At 37.4% G+C, this 14865-nt stretch overlaps 3 protein-coding genes across 5 annotated transcripts; all 3 read left to right on the forward strand.

Annotated features, from left to right (window-relative positions):
• The first annotated feature begins 1128 nt into the window (after positions 1–1128).
• Positions 1129–7395, forward strand: LOC130725934 (stomatal closure-related actin-binding protein 1-like). 3 transcript variants are annotated; one of them, XM_057577128.1, is made up of 13 exons: positions 1129–1398; positions 1769–2068; positions 2219–2347; positions 2665–2757; positions 3859–3999; positions 5146–5214; positions 5424–5507; positions 5614–5794; positions 5963–6076; positions 6254–6312; positions 6472–6606; positions 6806–6955; positions 7069–7395. In XM_057577128.1, the coding sequence occupies exons 2-13, from the start codon at positions 1787–1789 to the stop codon at positions 7108–7110; spliced, it is 1479 nt and encodes a 492-aa protein (XP_057433111.1). In that variant the 5' UTR covers positions 1129–1398; positions 1769–1786; the 3' UTR covers positions 7111–7395. The 3 variants fall into 3 exon arrangements, with proteins under 3 accessions (XP_057433111.1, XP_057433109.1, XP_057433110.1); XM_057577126.1 differs by having other exon boundaries at positions 1134–1398; positions 5960–6076; XM_057577127.1 differs by lacking the exon at positions 1129–1398 and adding an exon at positions 1433–1564 and having other exon boundaries at positions 5960–6076.
• Positions 7396–8101: 706 nt separating this feature from the next.
• Positions 8102–10794, forward strand: LOC130723297 (uncharacterized). The gene is made up of 3 exons (XM_057574290.1): positions 8102–8259; positions 8732–9678; positions 10417–10794. Exons 2-3 carry the CDS (start codon positions 8734–8736, stop codon positions 10420–10422), a joined length of 951 nt encoding a protein of 316 aa, XP_057430273.1. The 5' UTR covers positions 8102–8259; positions 8732–8733; the 3' UTR covers positions 10423–10794.
• A 2416-nt stretch (positions 10795–13210) lies between these two features.
• LOC130723199 (F-box/kelch-repeat protein At5g26960) lies at positions 13211–14782 on the forward strand. The gene has a single exon (XM_057574160.1). It carries the CDS (start codon positions 13285–13287, stop codon positions 14524–14526), a length of 1242 nt encoding a protein of 413 aa, XP_057430143.1. The 5' UTR covers positions 13211–13284; the 3' UTR covers positions 14527–14782.
• The last annotated feature ends 83 nt before the right edge of the window (positions 14783–14865 follow it).

Consider the following 14865-nt stretch of genomic DNA (forward strand, 5'->3'; position numbering starts at 1 on the left):
ACTTGGTTGATACAAACTTTTATTATTTCAATTTTGTTTAGGCCAATTAAGCCGGTACTATATTACAAAATTAACTTCAACCTCGTACTGGACACCAAATTTCAGACTATTTCATTATTTTCTTTTAGTAGTGTGCCATTAGGATGGAGCTTGTTCTTAGGGAGCTTGAAAGGAACAAGTTAAATATGAAGTGAAACTATAATGTATGTTTTCTGATGAAGCAAAATAAAATAAAATAATGTACGTTGGAATAGTTTTTTTTTCCGGTCAAATATGTTGGAATAGTTAAGGACAAATACGAGCAAGAAAGTTTTGGGCCTTTGGCCCTCCACATTATCAAAAAAATAAGAACAAGGAGGTTTTTTTTTGAACTCAACATGAGTGTTAACTAAGTTCAAATTTGATTTCTGTCTTAAAATTTCACTTCTTCATTTCATATTAAAGCTTAGGGTAAATTTTCAACCTAAATGCAAAATTTTCATTTAAACGTGAATTTGAAGTTAAATTGAGTTTAATTCATAAAACATAAATAAAAATCATCAAAATCACACTTGACAAAGAGCTTTGTTATATGACTCGTACAGAACACACAAAACATGTTAAATATGAAAAATAATAACCATTCAAAGGAATCACTAGTCACTACTATCAATAAATAAAACCAATGCGTATTTAGTTATAGCTTACCGTTAATCATTTCTCTTAAAGAGCACCCCACCATGCAACCAAACACATTATTGGTGTGGACGTGTGGTAGATGGTGGAAGGAAATAGGGTGGAAGGGTCTTTGAGTGCACAATGAAAACAACCCCCTTCAAGAAGAACATATAATGAAGTTTTCCCTGGCATTAATTATGACGCATGTCATGTCAACAAAATAATTGGGAGCACCTTTCTCTTCTCTAAACAAGGCAAAGTCAAATAGCTAACAAACAAAGCAATTGGTTTCTGTTATTTAATAATTGCAGACAAAGATAGATAAACCATAAAAAAAATGCCACTGTACTTTTAATTTTATTTCCAGCTAAAGGAACACACCAAAACAATTAAAGAGAAAAAGTGAGAGAGGGAACAGTTGTAGAAGAAGAAGCAACAGAAACTTGGGACCCGCCAAAGAGTTTTGAGTTTATGGCAACAACATAGTATTATAGTAGTATCCAAGTTCAGAACAGAACAACACAACTGAAAATGTTAACACTTAAAACACAAACTTGCTGAGGGACCAGCATTCTCTTTCCCTTCTCTCTTTTTCCCTTTCAAAAAGCAAAGCTACTACCATCTTTCTTTGCCAACTCTCTCTCTCTCTCTCTGCTACCCTGTTGGTGGAATATCAAATTTGAACAACCCCTTTGCATCTGATCCAATAATCCCAACCTCAAGCACCACCCTTCATGATCTGTAAGTTCAAGTTTTGTTTTTTCTCCTTTTTTTATATACTAGCTTTATATTGTAGCCTCAAATGCAGAAAAAGGAAAAAAAAATGTGAAAAGCAAGAGAGTTAGGGTTTAATTTCAATGTAAATAGCTGTCAAATTTTGCTATGATTTCAATGAGCTGCATTGATGGTATCTCATTTTATTAGCTTGTGAATTTGGTTTTGGGGAGGAGGGGTATACTTTTGGTTATTATTTTATTCTATTTTTGCATATCTGTGAGTGAATGCCCTTTTTTTACTTTTGGGGTATGTGTAAGTTTCACTGATTTACTTCAATTGAGCTACAATCTGCTCAGTTTTTAATGCTAAAGATTGCATTTTTGGTGATTGGCAGAGGTAGTAGCTCGGAAAAATGACGAGGATGACCCGTGATTTTGCTGATACTATGCAGAGAGAAGCAATGCCGGTGGTATCAGCTGATGTGATATTTGCTTCTCTTCGATTTCCTAATTATAAAATTGGAGCTAACAATCAGATCATGGAGACAAAGGGTGATCCGAAAGTGCTAACTATGAAGGAGGTTGTTGCACGTGAGACTGCGCAGCTGTTGGAACAGCAGAAACGTCTGTCAGTTCGCGACCTTGCCAGTAAATTTGAGAAGGGTTTGGCTGCTGCTGCTAAGTTGTCTGAAGAGGTTGCCCTTTTTCTTTTTGAATTTCAACTCAGTTTTTTCTCATACCAATATAATAATACTTCACTGTGGAGGCTATTAAATTTTGTTCCGTAATTTGGTTTTTGATGTTTCTTATTTTAGCTAAGCTTGTTATGTGTTGGTGAAATTCAGGCTAGACTTAGAGAAGCTGCTTCACTGGAAAAACATGTTCTTTTGAAGAAGCTTCGAGATGCACTGGAGTGCTTGAAAGGGCGAGTGGGAGGAAAAAACAAGGATGATGTAGCGGACGCTATTGCTATGGTTAGTTATCCTTTCAAAGGAAACATATGCACTTCATTTGTATTAATGACTTTCATATTTATCCTGCTGTGAATGAAGAGTTCACATGAAGCTGACATGAATATAAGATCTTGTTTATTATGCTGTGATCGGCAAGCACCTTATATTCTCAAAAGATTTAGTCCCTGGGTGTGGGGGGTGGGGATGGTTAGGCTCACACATACTGGAAAGTTTAGCCTTTGGTATTATTATGCAGGAATCCATATATTTGCACCAGTTATTTGTGCTGATGCTATTTTTTTTGCAATAATAAACTGTAACTTAGTGTACTCTTGCAGGTTGAAGCTCTAGCAGTTCAGTTAACTCATAGGGAAGGGGAACTAATACAAGAGAAATCCGAGGTGAAGAAGCTAACAAATTTTCTTAAGCAGGTGAAGTTAATGTCTTTGACCATTCCTTTTTCATGATAGAAGCAGAATTTTGATATGATATAGAGAAAAAGGTTTAAAAGAAGTACAATTTTGTACCATTTATAAACTCAGCAGGAAAAGAAAGAAGAATATTACCAACAATGGCATCTGTATATATAAAAGAGGAGTTGTTAGGTAACCCCCTTAATTAGTTAGTTAGTTAGGGAGATAATTAGAGAATTAGAGATGATAGGCTATAACATTAGTAAGAGGAGGAAAATTATAGAGGGTAATCTTTGGTTTTAGAAAGGAATTTAGAGAGGAAGAGAACAGGGTCTCTTACTACCTGGAATGCAATGGAGTTTATATCAGTAAACACTATTATCTGAACCAGTGACTATCAGCACTCCAATCTCTCTCCATGTCTACTAAAGAAATTCTCTTAAAAAGCCATACAACGAACATCCCATAAGGAATTTAAGCACCGAGATTTCCTTAAAAAAATCCTACCACTCTACTTCAGAAAAAGACAATGAGGATAGCAGATATTGCATGCCACCATACATTGTAAAGCATATTATCTCTTTAGTCTAAGAAAGACTTGAATATTGCTCGAAGTCGAACGATCTGAGAGTATTTGTGATCTCAATATTCAACACATAGCAAATGGGTGGCTGTTGCATATTTGCATATGACAATGCATGGGCTGAACAAAATGCTGCATGCTGCTACAACTTTGTTTGTCTACTGACCTATTAGGGCTATCTCATTTGTCAGGAAATTAAATCTTGCATTATTTTATATGTGTATATTAATCGAAAAGTGAACTGTCTTTTCAACGGGCTATGATTTTGTGCATTTTGATATTGTTGTCCGTAATGGCTCATCTATATAACCTGTAGAACATAAAAGGTAGCTTTTACCGGGGAGGTACATGGTCATAGTTCTCCTTTTTTTGTCATATATAATTTTTAAATATTTCGTTTTTGGTTCTTTACAAAGGGTACGTAATGATATTACTTCCTTTTTGTGAAATAGACTCACTTTCAGTTCATATCTTCTATGCTTGGCTGTACAAAGAAATTTCCTTTACTGATACTGACAGTTCAGATTCATTTGTAGGCTTCGGAAGATGCTAAGAAACTTGTAGATGAGGAAAGAGCTTTTGCTCGTTCTGAAATAGATAATGCCAGAGCTGCAGTTCAGAGAGTGGAGGAGGCGCTCCAGGAGCATGAGAGGATGTCTCGAGCTTCAGGAAAGCAGGTTCATCCTATTTCCTTGTCACTTATAATGTTTGACTTATAAAATTGGGGATTCAAATTTTTCGTCTACCAGAATAAGTACATTTCTTTGAAATTTAATCAAATTTATGAAATACAGAAGCATGGGTGAATAAATTTTTTTTCATGTTGACTGTTTGTACCAGAATTGATGTAGACCCATAGTGGATATTTCCAACTAGTTAGTGAATATTCAGTTGTTGTCTGTCGGAAATTCATCAGTTAGGAGTATGCTTCTTTAGATCACTTGTTTCTTTTGGTTTGGAATGTTGTCACGCCAGATTTTGCGTAGTTGTCTCAAGTGAAATGTGCTGTTAAATACCTTGCCTATATCATTTGTCTTCCGTACATTATGCACCATTAAAAATATATTACTCTATTCAGGATTTTAATCTAATATTTCTTGGTATTTTTATTCTAGAAGGGACCTGAATGATGGGGAGAGTAACGAGATCCAACCCCTTCTGCTTTGGCTCGAAATACCCACATTTCTTCTAATCAAATAATTGTTCATCTGGAGTGTATTTTTTTAAGCCCTATTATCAATTCAAACATTATTTTAATATGGAAAAGTTTCTTGTTGACAACCCCATTTGGAAATATTAAGCTCCCTCTATTTTCTTGTTCTTTGACTGGATGCAGTACTTAATCAGTAGGTTCAAGACTCAATCAGTGGCTGCTTCATTTCACTTAAACACTTATGAGCAAGATCTCTTGTATCTATTTAAAGGTTTAGGGATAATACAGGGCACTTGAATTTTATGGAAGTTGTTGGAAAGAATGAATTTATGTTTAAGGGCCAACCTTTGACCCCATGTTTGTTCCTACATAGGTTTATGCTCATCGATTCTCTCTGGTGCTATGCTTATGACTGAGATTCAAATGTGTCATTTCTGATGTGTGCAGAGACTGCTTATTCTTTTCCCCTTTTCTTTATCAATATTCCTCTATTTGTACTTTACTCATTTTCTTTCTAATAATTTTTTTATAAGAAGATACTAAATAAGAATGACACTTCAATAATGTCAATATTCGCTGCTTGTATAGAAAGTCTAATTGGTGATGTTGCAGTGCAGTATCAACTGAGTAATTTTCATTTTGACAAAATTTAGTTCTGTGGGAACTTTAGGACCTGGAACAATTAATGAAGGAGGTTCAAGAGGCTCGTAGAATCAAAATGCTGCATCAGCCAAGCAAGGTATCTGTCATCCTTGATCAACTGTTAATATTTAAAAATTTCCTCTAGCGCGTAGCTGTACTTCCCTGATCCTCCCTCAATACTTATTTGTTCTTTGTTGATGTAGTTTTCTCCCATTGTTTTCTTAGGCTTACATCATATATTCAGGTTCTTGACAATTTTGTTGTTATTTTTAGGAAATTAACACATTGATTACTGCGTGCTTATAGGTTATGGACATGGAACATGAGCTACAAGCATTGAGGACTCAACTTGCAGAAAAGACTAGACATTATCTTCGACTCCAAAAAGAGGTATGCCTATCATCTTATGCCTAAGCATTGAGGACTCAAGTGGCATGGTTATTGTTTGGGCTTCCATAATAAGTTATCACTGTTTTTCTTCCATTTTACTTTTCAGTTATCAAGGGCAAAGAAAGGAGAGGAAAATGTTCCTAATTTATATGAATTAGAAGGGACAGAAACATTAGGCTCATATTTGCAAATTCAACCTTGCTCTGATAAAGCACCTGATCTTTCAAAATGTTCAATTCAGTGGTATCGTGTATCGCCTGAAGGTGCCAAAAAGGAACTTATTTCAGGTACATCTTCCAAAATTTGTTTACTTGGATTGTTGGAGGGTCTTATTTTATGTAGTGTACTGCTCAAAATGCTTTGTGCTGGATATTATTCGGTATTAAATGTCAATATGGTAGGATTGTCTTTTTATCCTTGCTTATTATATAATAAAACTTTCTTGTTCTCAGAAGCCACCAAATCAATTTATGCCCCAGAACCTTTTGACGTTGGACGCATATTGCAAGTTGATATTATTTCAGAAGGCTTGCATATCACATTGTCAACCACTGGTCCAGTTGATCCAGGTTTGGCGCCAATGCTGAATCATGCAGTTTTGGTTCAAGTAGTCATTAACAGGAATAACTTCTATGTATTTGCCTCTGTTTAAACTAACAAGTAGTGTTATTATCACTTTAAAGAGATGGACATGTTTCTCTGTCCAATCAAGCTGAACTTAAAATTGATTTTATATTTGTTTTCAGCTGCTGGTTTGGGAAACTATGTAGAGGCACTTGTGCGAAAACATGACTCTGAATTCAATGTATGTCATTATGATTGATCCTTTAAACTTTCATTTATTTGTCAAGCTGAGCAATGTTTTTACCAAGTTTGTTGGGTTCCATGCTTGTCCCTGACTCCCTGCTCCATTCAGTCTTATAACAAATGGTTGTCACTCATAATCTATTAATGTGCTTTGCAGGTGGTTGTTACTCAGACTAATGGATCACATAATCCAACTGAATCTATTCATGTTCTTCATGTTGGAAAGATGAGGATGAAGCTTTGTAAAGGAACAGAAACAATAGCCAAAGAATACTATTCAAGTTCAATGCAGGTATTTCAAATTGTGCATGCTGTCAATTAAGGATAATCGTTGGCAGCAACTTGAAAATAAATCTTTCATGCTCCATCATTTTTTAGCTTGTGCATGTCCACTTTTTTATCGTGAAGTACATGTTAACGTCAGTTTGCACTAGTGACCATGAATATACAAACATAACCTAAAATGTGGTGTTTTGCATTGTTTTCTTCAGCTTTGTGGAGTTCGAGGGGGTGGGAACGCTGCGGCGCAGGCACTATTTTGGCAACCGACGTCAGGGCTCTCTTTTGTATTAGCTTTTGAATCAGAGCGAGAAAGGAATGCGGCCATCATGCTTGCAAGGAGGTTTGCATATGACTGCAATGTATGTCTTTCTGAACTATATCTGTTATGTTAGAATTTGAGCATTCATCAGTTTCTTCCATGATTGCTTCCTTTTTCACTCATTTGCTATGGTGCCAATGCCTTTAAATGCAGATTGTTCTTGCTGGTCCAGATTATAGACCTTCTGAAACATGATGGGGCCTCCTTGAATATTATTTTCTCAACTGTAATTATTTGAGTTTTCCTTTCTTGTATTACAAGTGTGTAACATGCCTTTGTTTGTGCCAAGGCTCGTGGTCTTAATTCCTTTATACCAACACCAGGGCATTTTTTTGTTTGCCTTTGTGAGTGTGAGTGATGGTTGATGAAAATTTATAAGTTTAATTATTCAAATTCGAGGAAGCCATTTCCAGAGTTTGAGGTGCTAATTGATTATATTTGATTGATCCAATTATGGTCAGAGTTCTGTGTTTTATTGGACACTTTTCTTGCGGGCATGGATTTTTCTGAAACTTGTTCCTTATCCACTTACTCGAAGCTTAATAACATTTTATGAAATGTAAATTTAATAAATTAAACCTCAACCATGTGGACATAATCATGTACCACCAAACATGTAAATCAACTTACACAAACTTATTTTAGTTTAAGTTTTAAATCTTTGTAAATGCAGCTGGGTCAAATGCTAAGTAGAGAAAACTTTGTAGTCCATAAAGGTCATACTATTACTATATTTTAACATCATTGTCTCAATAGAGAATAAATAGAGAATACATGTGGTTTTGAAGAAGAAAAAAATGAGAAAATAATCATATAAACTTATATAAATTCCTTATATAATTTTCATCAAATAAACCTCATCTAAGTTTTTCCCTCTTTTATATTTACCAAAAGGAAATACCAATCTTCCAAACGATTCATATTCATGCGTGTTTGGATTTTCGTTAAATTCAACGTGATCCACGTTGAAACCAACATGTCAAAATCATGCTTCTTCAATCCATATTCAATGTAATTGGTGTTTTGAGATACATAAAATCATTTACGTCTTGGCTCCAACACCAAATCAAACCTTCATTAATCATTTGACCTGCAGCATTGCTAACGTCCATACATTCAATGTAACACGCGTCCTTCCTCATCGGGTAATAACTAAAACCGAACTACTTTTCCAAAATGCAAATTTTCATCAACGGCTATCCTTGATCACATATACTTGCAGCAAATCTGGACCGTTGATGGGCTAAAGGCTATCCCCATGTTATTAACTGTTTTAATCAACTCTCTGTCCCTTTACTTTCTCTCTCTTTCTCTGAGTTTCATTCCAATCCTCACTGATCGCAGGTGCATCTCTATTCTCTCTGATATTTCCATTTCATTCTTTGCTTTTTTCCCTGTTATGATCTCTCTTTAGCCTAATTGAATCATGCTATGTTATGAATGCATTTTCCACTTTTTTATGTTATATTTTCATGTGTTGGTGTCTTAGAATGTGATCAATTGATAACTTTTGATGTTCTGATGAGATGGATAAAATGAGAAGAAAATAAGAAAAATGTTAACTTTAGTGTAATCCTGATGTGGGTTTTCTATGATTTTTTGAAACTTGTCTAAAGTTTGTAACTTTGTATTGTAATAGTTTCTTTGTATCTAGTCAAAATAAGGGTGTGATCCAGATTGGTACAGTTTTTCTTCTGCAAGTTATTGATCCACAAAGTTAACTTGTATCTTTTGCCTTTTGATTTGTTTTGGATTGTGATTGGATGATGGATCTTGCTCTTGCATTAGCTAATTTGCTTTAGCATTTGCTATTTAGATATGTCTACATCTGATAAACCAGAAGTGGTGGAAAGGGGTGCTAAGGATGAAAAGCATAAGGAAGGTGATGATGAGAAGGGTGGATTTCTCAATACCGTGAAGGGTTTCATTCAAGACATTGGTGACAAGATTGAGGGAGCAATTGGGTTTGGGAAGCCTACTGCAGATGTTACAGGGATACACATTCCTTCAATTAATCTTGACAAGGCAGATCTTGTTGTTGATATTCTCATAAAGAACCCGAATCCTGTGCCGATTCCCCTGATTGACATAAACTACGTGGTTGAGAGTGATGGGAGGAAGCTAGTTTCAGGGTTGATACCGGATTCCGGTACAATCCATGCACATGGAGAGGAGACAATCAAAATCCCTCTTACTTTGATTTATGATGACATAAAGAGCACATATAGTGATATCAAACCAGGAAGCATCATTCCTTATAAGGTGAAGGTTGATCTCATTGTTGATGTTCCTGTCATTGGAAGGATAACTATACCCTTGGAGAAAACTGGAGAGATCCCCATTCCATACAAGCCTGATATTGATGTTGAGAAGATTAATTTTGAAAGGTTCTCTTTGGAAGAGACAGTTGCTATTCTTCATTTGAGGTTGGATAACAAGAATGATTTTGACCTCGGCCTCAATGCGCTTGATTATGAAGTTTGGCTTGGTGATGATAGCATTGGAGGTGCTGAACTTGCGAAATCTGCAAAACTTCAGAAGAGTGGGATTAGTTACATTGATGTTCCAATTACCTTCAGGCCTAAGGATTTTGGCTCTGCACTTTGGGACATGATGAGAGGAAAGGGCACAGGATACTCTATGAAAGGACATATTGATGTTGACACTCCCTTTGGAGCAATGAAACTGCCTATTACCAAAGAAGGCGGTACCACCCGTCTCAAGAAGAAGAAGGAAGATGGTGGAGATGATGATGATGAGGAGGTTTGTCAACTTCTTTTCTCCATGATTCCTGTTTATATCCTTCTTTATTGTTATTATTTCATTTTTGAATGTTCTCTAGAAAATTTGCTCATATATTTTTGTATGTATGTGCGATATTTCCCTTTAATCACAAACAAAAATAGGTAATCTAATGCATATGCTATGATCGTTGATACTGAAAATTGGCTAAATTTTGATGCTATCAGCATGCGAAATCAGACTAGGATGTCATGCCTTGTCCTGATAATAACAATTGTAGCAATCCTCCATGTCTTACATTTTAATTTACTTACTAATATCGTGCATTTGTGCCTCAGAGTACATAGTTTTTAAACTCTGTTCACAGAATCTTATACTATCTCCTATTGACAGACTTCATCATCCAAGCAGAACTTTGATACCACCAACTACTTACTATCCATGAACTAGTAGAAAATTGACCAATTCTTTTCAATTCAAATTTATAATTCCTGGCTGGCACAGTTGCTATATAGACATGAGAGATAATCAGAAAAAAGTTAAATAGTTTTCATTTGTTCTACATAATTGGAAAACATATAATAGATTTAGTGGTCAATTTATTGTCCAAAGTCCTCTGTTGAAAAAAATAAGGAATTTTTTTTTTTCAGAAGAGGCTGCTTTCCAAAATTCACTCTTGAAATTGAAACGGATTCCCATGTCTTCTGCAGTGTATTTTCTTGTGCTGTCATTATAAATGTTTAATCTTTTCTTTTGCAGGATTGAAGAAGAAACTATAGCCAGTTACTAGTATCTATATATTCTTATATGTATTGCTTAGATCCATTTGAAAATAAGTTAACGGACTTGAAGTTAAAAGGCTTTCATTACTTGGTAGTTCTGATAGCCATTTATGCATGTTGAGAGATCAAGTTAACATTCCAAATGGAGGGCTGTTCAGAGTTCATTGTGAATATCAGTTGCAGTTTGGCATTTGCTTTTGCTTTTCAAGCCATGTTCCTGTTTCATGTACGATCATATTCAAAACGTACCTTGCTTTGTCTTGTGTGGAGTTGATGTCTTCTAGTGAAGAAGTACTCATGTATTCTGAATTCTGATAGTAATAGTAATACTCAAGTTAACTTTGTGCATCAATAACTTCCAGAAGATAACATAGTGTGAAAATTCAATGCAAAGATGCGAAAGTCTCTTGCAGATCAACATTTACCCGTACACTTCAAACAAGTATAGGCTGACGCTGATGCAGCAAAAGCCGACGCAAAAACAATTTAGCGTCCGCTTAGGGTTGGCTTTAAGGTCAACTCTAATTTAGAGTTGGCTTTAAGGTCAACTCTAATTTAGTGTGGTGAAGTCACACTAATCTGATGTTAATCAATAGGAAAGAAAGTCAAGGCTAATTGTTCATAATTAGTGTCGGTCTGACTATCACAAACGATGAATTATTTGACAGTCCTTCTTTAGGTGACGAGTTGACGCCTTTGGTCGCGGTTTATAATGAGGGTAAACCTCTTTGAGAAATTGTGACAGTTTTTTTTTCAATGAATGATTTTTTTGAGATTCAAACCCGTGCACTCACATTTATGTAGATCAGTAGATGTAGCTTGTATGCTAATGCTAATACACATATAACCTTATTTGTTAATGCCTTGGTGGTGGTGGTTTAATTCTCTTTAATCCTAGCACTTTTTTAAATATATTTTTCATTAAGAAGTACTTTTTCTAATAAGTACAAACAATCGCGTTCTTCCTGAATTGTAGCTGAAATTTTTCAATAATGTCATTTTAAATTTGTTCAGTTAAGCCATATTACTTAACATTTACACAAAGTGGCTTGGGCATCTACACATTTTCTTATGACTAAATACATATTTTAATGTTGCTGATGGCAGAGAATCACGAACCTAATGAAAATGTTTTGAGAGCTATGAATACCCAATATGCATCTAAATGTTCATGCATGCTAAAAATGAAAACAAAGTCCACATGGCAGACTGGCAGATGATACTTGATAATATGCTGTTAGATTTCAGTTGCTTTCTGAGGAGTCACATGGTGGATCAGTGTAATGTTAGGATATCATTATTCATGTCATGATAGTTCATTATCTAATTCAACCTTTTATATGAAACTTTCTACACCAAGTGGGTCACTAGCATGCTCCATCATATAAAATAAAATAGTTCAGAAGCCTTTTGCAAACTCACATGATTTTGCTATAATTTAGGATTGCTGCTGCTATGGATTGGAGACTACCTGTTCAAGTGAGCCATGATGTCTGTCCTACATAGATATACACAGAGAATAACTAAAATTCGTCCTAAATATGGTACAAACAGGTGATTTTAAAAATGTTAATTCTATAAATCAGTTTGAATAATGTCTTATCAAACTTAATTAATTTCTATTTTTTCCCCTAATTCTTCACAGTTTCATTTATGAGAAAATTTGCACATACCAATTAACTAAAGCTATGTTGAATCAGCTGAACTGTGAAAGCTGCATTAACAGAAATCATGGGATATATTAATATAACGATAATTCTAGATTATTTACTAGTCACCAATCATACGATACGATGATAACAGTGTCTATCTTAAATAATTAATAATTCGGTTATTCATGATGGACCCGATTAAAGTTTAAACACTTGTTCATGGAAAAATGAATGAAGCCAATCTGACCTTAAGCGTTTTAGAGTGCAAGTATCCGATGTCCAACCTTTTTCTTGAATTACAATGGCCTATTTCTACGGGCTTTACAAAATAACCGAAAAGTAATCCTAAGGTCAAGACTAAAATTAAAAAATACTATCGAATCCAAGTCATTCCTTCGGCACGCCTTGCAACTTGAACCAGTATCTTCGAGCACCAACCCTGACTTCGATACAGTTGCCTCATCCCATGTTCAGTAACTGTCGTTACATGAGCACGTGAATGATGTTAGTGAACAAACTTCCGGATCATGGGAATATGGGGTCTTAACACATAGACTTCCAACCACATCTTTGAGTCTCGACCCACTATCCTCGAGCCACTCTTTCCTTAAAAACCCATTCCCCTTGACTTTGGGCAAAATTCGTCTAAGTAGCTAAGCCTTTTTCGAGCCCTCTAGCTTCTCAAGTATGCTCTTATCTATTTTGAGCTCCTTCATCTCTAAACCAATTTTACACTTCTTTCCTAGCCGAGCTCCACACTACCCGCCATGCCCCAAGGCATCAAGGGTCTGCTAACACTCTATCAACACATTCCTGCCTCAAGAACCAATGCTCTCTAGTGTCTTGGTGAATTCGAAATTTTGATATAACAATGTATATAAAATAAAGTTAATTTTTTCAGCTAATTTTAGTAAACAAAGACTAACCATATTCTTAAATTAACCGATCAAACTATCGAAGAATTAAATTGACTAATTGCAGGAAAAATTGACCAATGTCTACATTCTCTAGAGTAAAAAAAAAGTGCCGTATGAAAAAATTGTATTAAAAATTCATTAATCAAACTTATTTTTTCTTGGAATATATAGTAAATCCAAAGGGTTCTTCATCACCTCACTTGCATCAATGTATGTATAAAATACCCCACCATTTTTAGCAGTATCTCCTTCTCTCTCCCTCTAACTTAATCCAAAATGAGTTCGGAGAGAGAAAGCTGCAACTCTCGCCACTTCACATGGCTCATGAAATCTTGTTTCCCCAATCCAAACCACACCACCACCACCACCACCGTCGCCAAACCACCGCAACAACCTCCCACCACCATTTCCTCCCTCCCTGACGACATCATTCTCGACTTCCTCACCCGCGTCCCACCCTCTTCCCTCCCTTCCCTCTCCCTCGTCTGCCGCCGCTGGTCCCACCTCCTCCACTCCCCCGACTTCTCCGACCTCCGCCGCCGCCGCCACCTCCTCCGCCACTCCGCCCTCGCCCTCACCGCCACCGACTTCGGCCTCTCCTCCGCCACCCTCCTCGACGCCAAATGGAACCCCTCCCTCTTCCTCCCCTGCTACAACGCCGTCTCCCTCGAGACCTTCCACTCCCTCCTCTCCCACGCGCGCCTCGCTTCCATCGGCCCCAGGGTTTTCATCGTCGGAAGAGACGCCACGCTGCGGTACGACACGTGGACGGCCACGGTCACCCCGCGGTCGACCATGATTTTCCCGCGCAAAAAATTCGCCCTCGCCGCGGTTTCCGGGAAACTCTACGTCGCCGGCGGTGGCTCGAGGACCGCCGCGGTGGAGGAGTACGATCCTGAAACCAACACATGGCGCGTGGTGGCTAACGCGCCGAGGAGGAGGTACGGCTGCATTGGCGCTTCTGCAGATGGAATCTTTTATGTGATTGGTGGGTTGAGGATTGGCGCGTCGGTGAACGAACTCTCACGCGCGGGGGTTGCTGCGGAGGCTCACGCGGCGGTTTATGCTAGCTCGATGGACTTGTTTGACGTGGAGGCGGGCGCGTGGCTTCGGAGTCGGGCGGTGCCGGGAGGTGGTTGCGTGGTGGCGGCTTGTGCTGCGGCGGGGCGCGTGTACATGTTGACGAGCCACGCGGTGGAGCTTTCGTTTTGGAGTTTCGATGCGAGGAGGAAATGTGGTGGCGGTGGTGGTCGCAGTGGCGGCGCGTTTGGAGAGTGGTGCAGGATTAAGAGCCCGCCGCTGCGGGCGCAGGTTAGAGTGGACACGAGAATGAGGTTCAGTTGCGTGGGAATTGGGGAGAAGGTGGTGCTGATTCAATTGGCGGGGTGTGGGAATGATGGGAGGGGCTCAAGAGAAGGGGCTGTTTTGGTGTATGATTGCGCCACCGGAGAATGGGGCAAAGGGGCTGATTTACCGGAGGTTTATCGACGCGCCGCCTATGTGGGTGTGGAATGCTAAGATGCGCCGGTGAAGTGGATCATTGTTGCGTGAAAGCTCATAGGGTAGGGGGAATCTAGCTAAGGTTGTGGGGTATTTTGGGAACTCAACTTTGGTTAATCTTTGGGAATGAGCATTTCCTTCTTGTGATTGGCCTATTTTGGCTTGTTCTTTGCAATTTAGTTTAGATTTGTTTTCTAAAAAAAATATTCACATTTATAGTTAATGAATCTATCATCTACATTGATTTAAATTCAATCCTATCTTTGTTAATAGAGCTAGAAGTTTTTGCGACCAAGTACATTTAGTCATGTTTCTAGTTTCTACTATCTTTAGATGCTTATTATTATTGTGTGTTCT

The sequence above is a fragment of the Lotus japonicus genome, chromosome 6, assembly GCF_012489685.1.
Source record: "Lotus japonicus ecotype B-129 chromosome 6, LjGifu_v1.2".
Lineage (NCBI taxonomy): Eukaryota > Viridiplantae > Streptophyta > Magnoliopsida > Fabales > Fabaceae > Lotus > Lotus japonicus.

Bases quoted from the DNA above. Each gene is read 5' to 3' on its own strand.
- LOC130725934 (XM_057577126.1), top strand. From the start codon at position 1,787: ATGACGAGGATGACCCGTGATTTTGCTGATACTATGCAGAGAGAAGCA. The intron at 2,758-3,858 runs GTGAAGTTAATG...ATTCATTTGTAG, and splicing joins TAACAAATTTTCTTAAGCAG to GCTTCGGAAGATGCTAAGAA. The intron at 6,956-7,068 runs GTATGTCTTTCT...CTTTAAATGCAG, and splicing joins GGTTTGCATATGACTGCAAT to ATTGTTCTTGCTGGTCCAGA.
- LOC130723297 (XM_057574290.1), top strand. From the start codon at position 8,734: ATGTCTACATCTGATAAACCAGAAGTGGTGGAAAGGGGTGCTAAGGAT.
- LOC130723199 (XM_057574160.1), top strand. From the start codon at position 13,285: ATGAGTTCGGAGAGAGAAAGCTGCAACTCTCGCCACTTCACATGGCTC.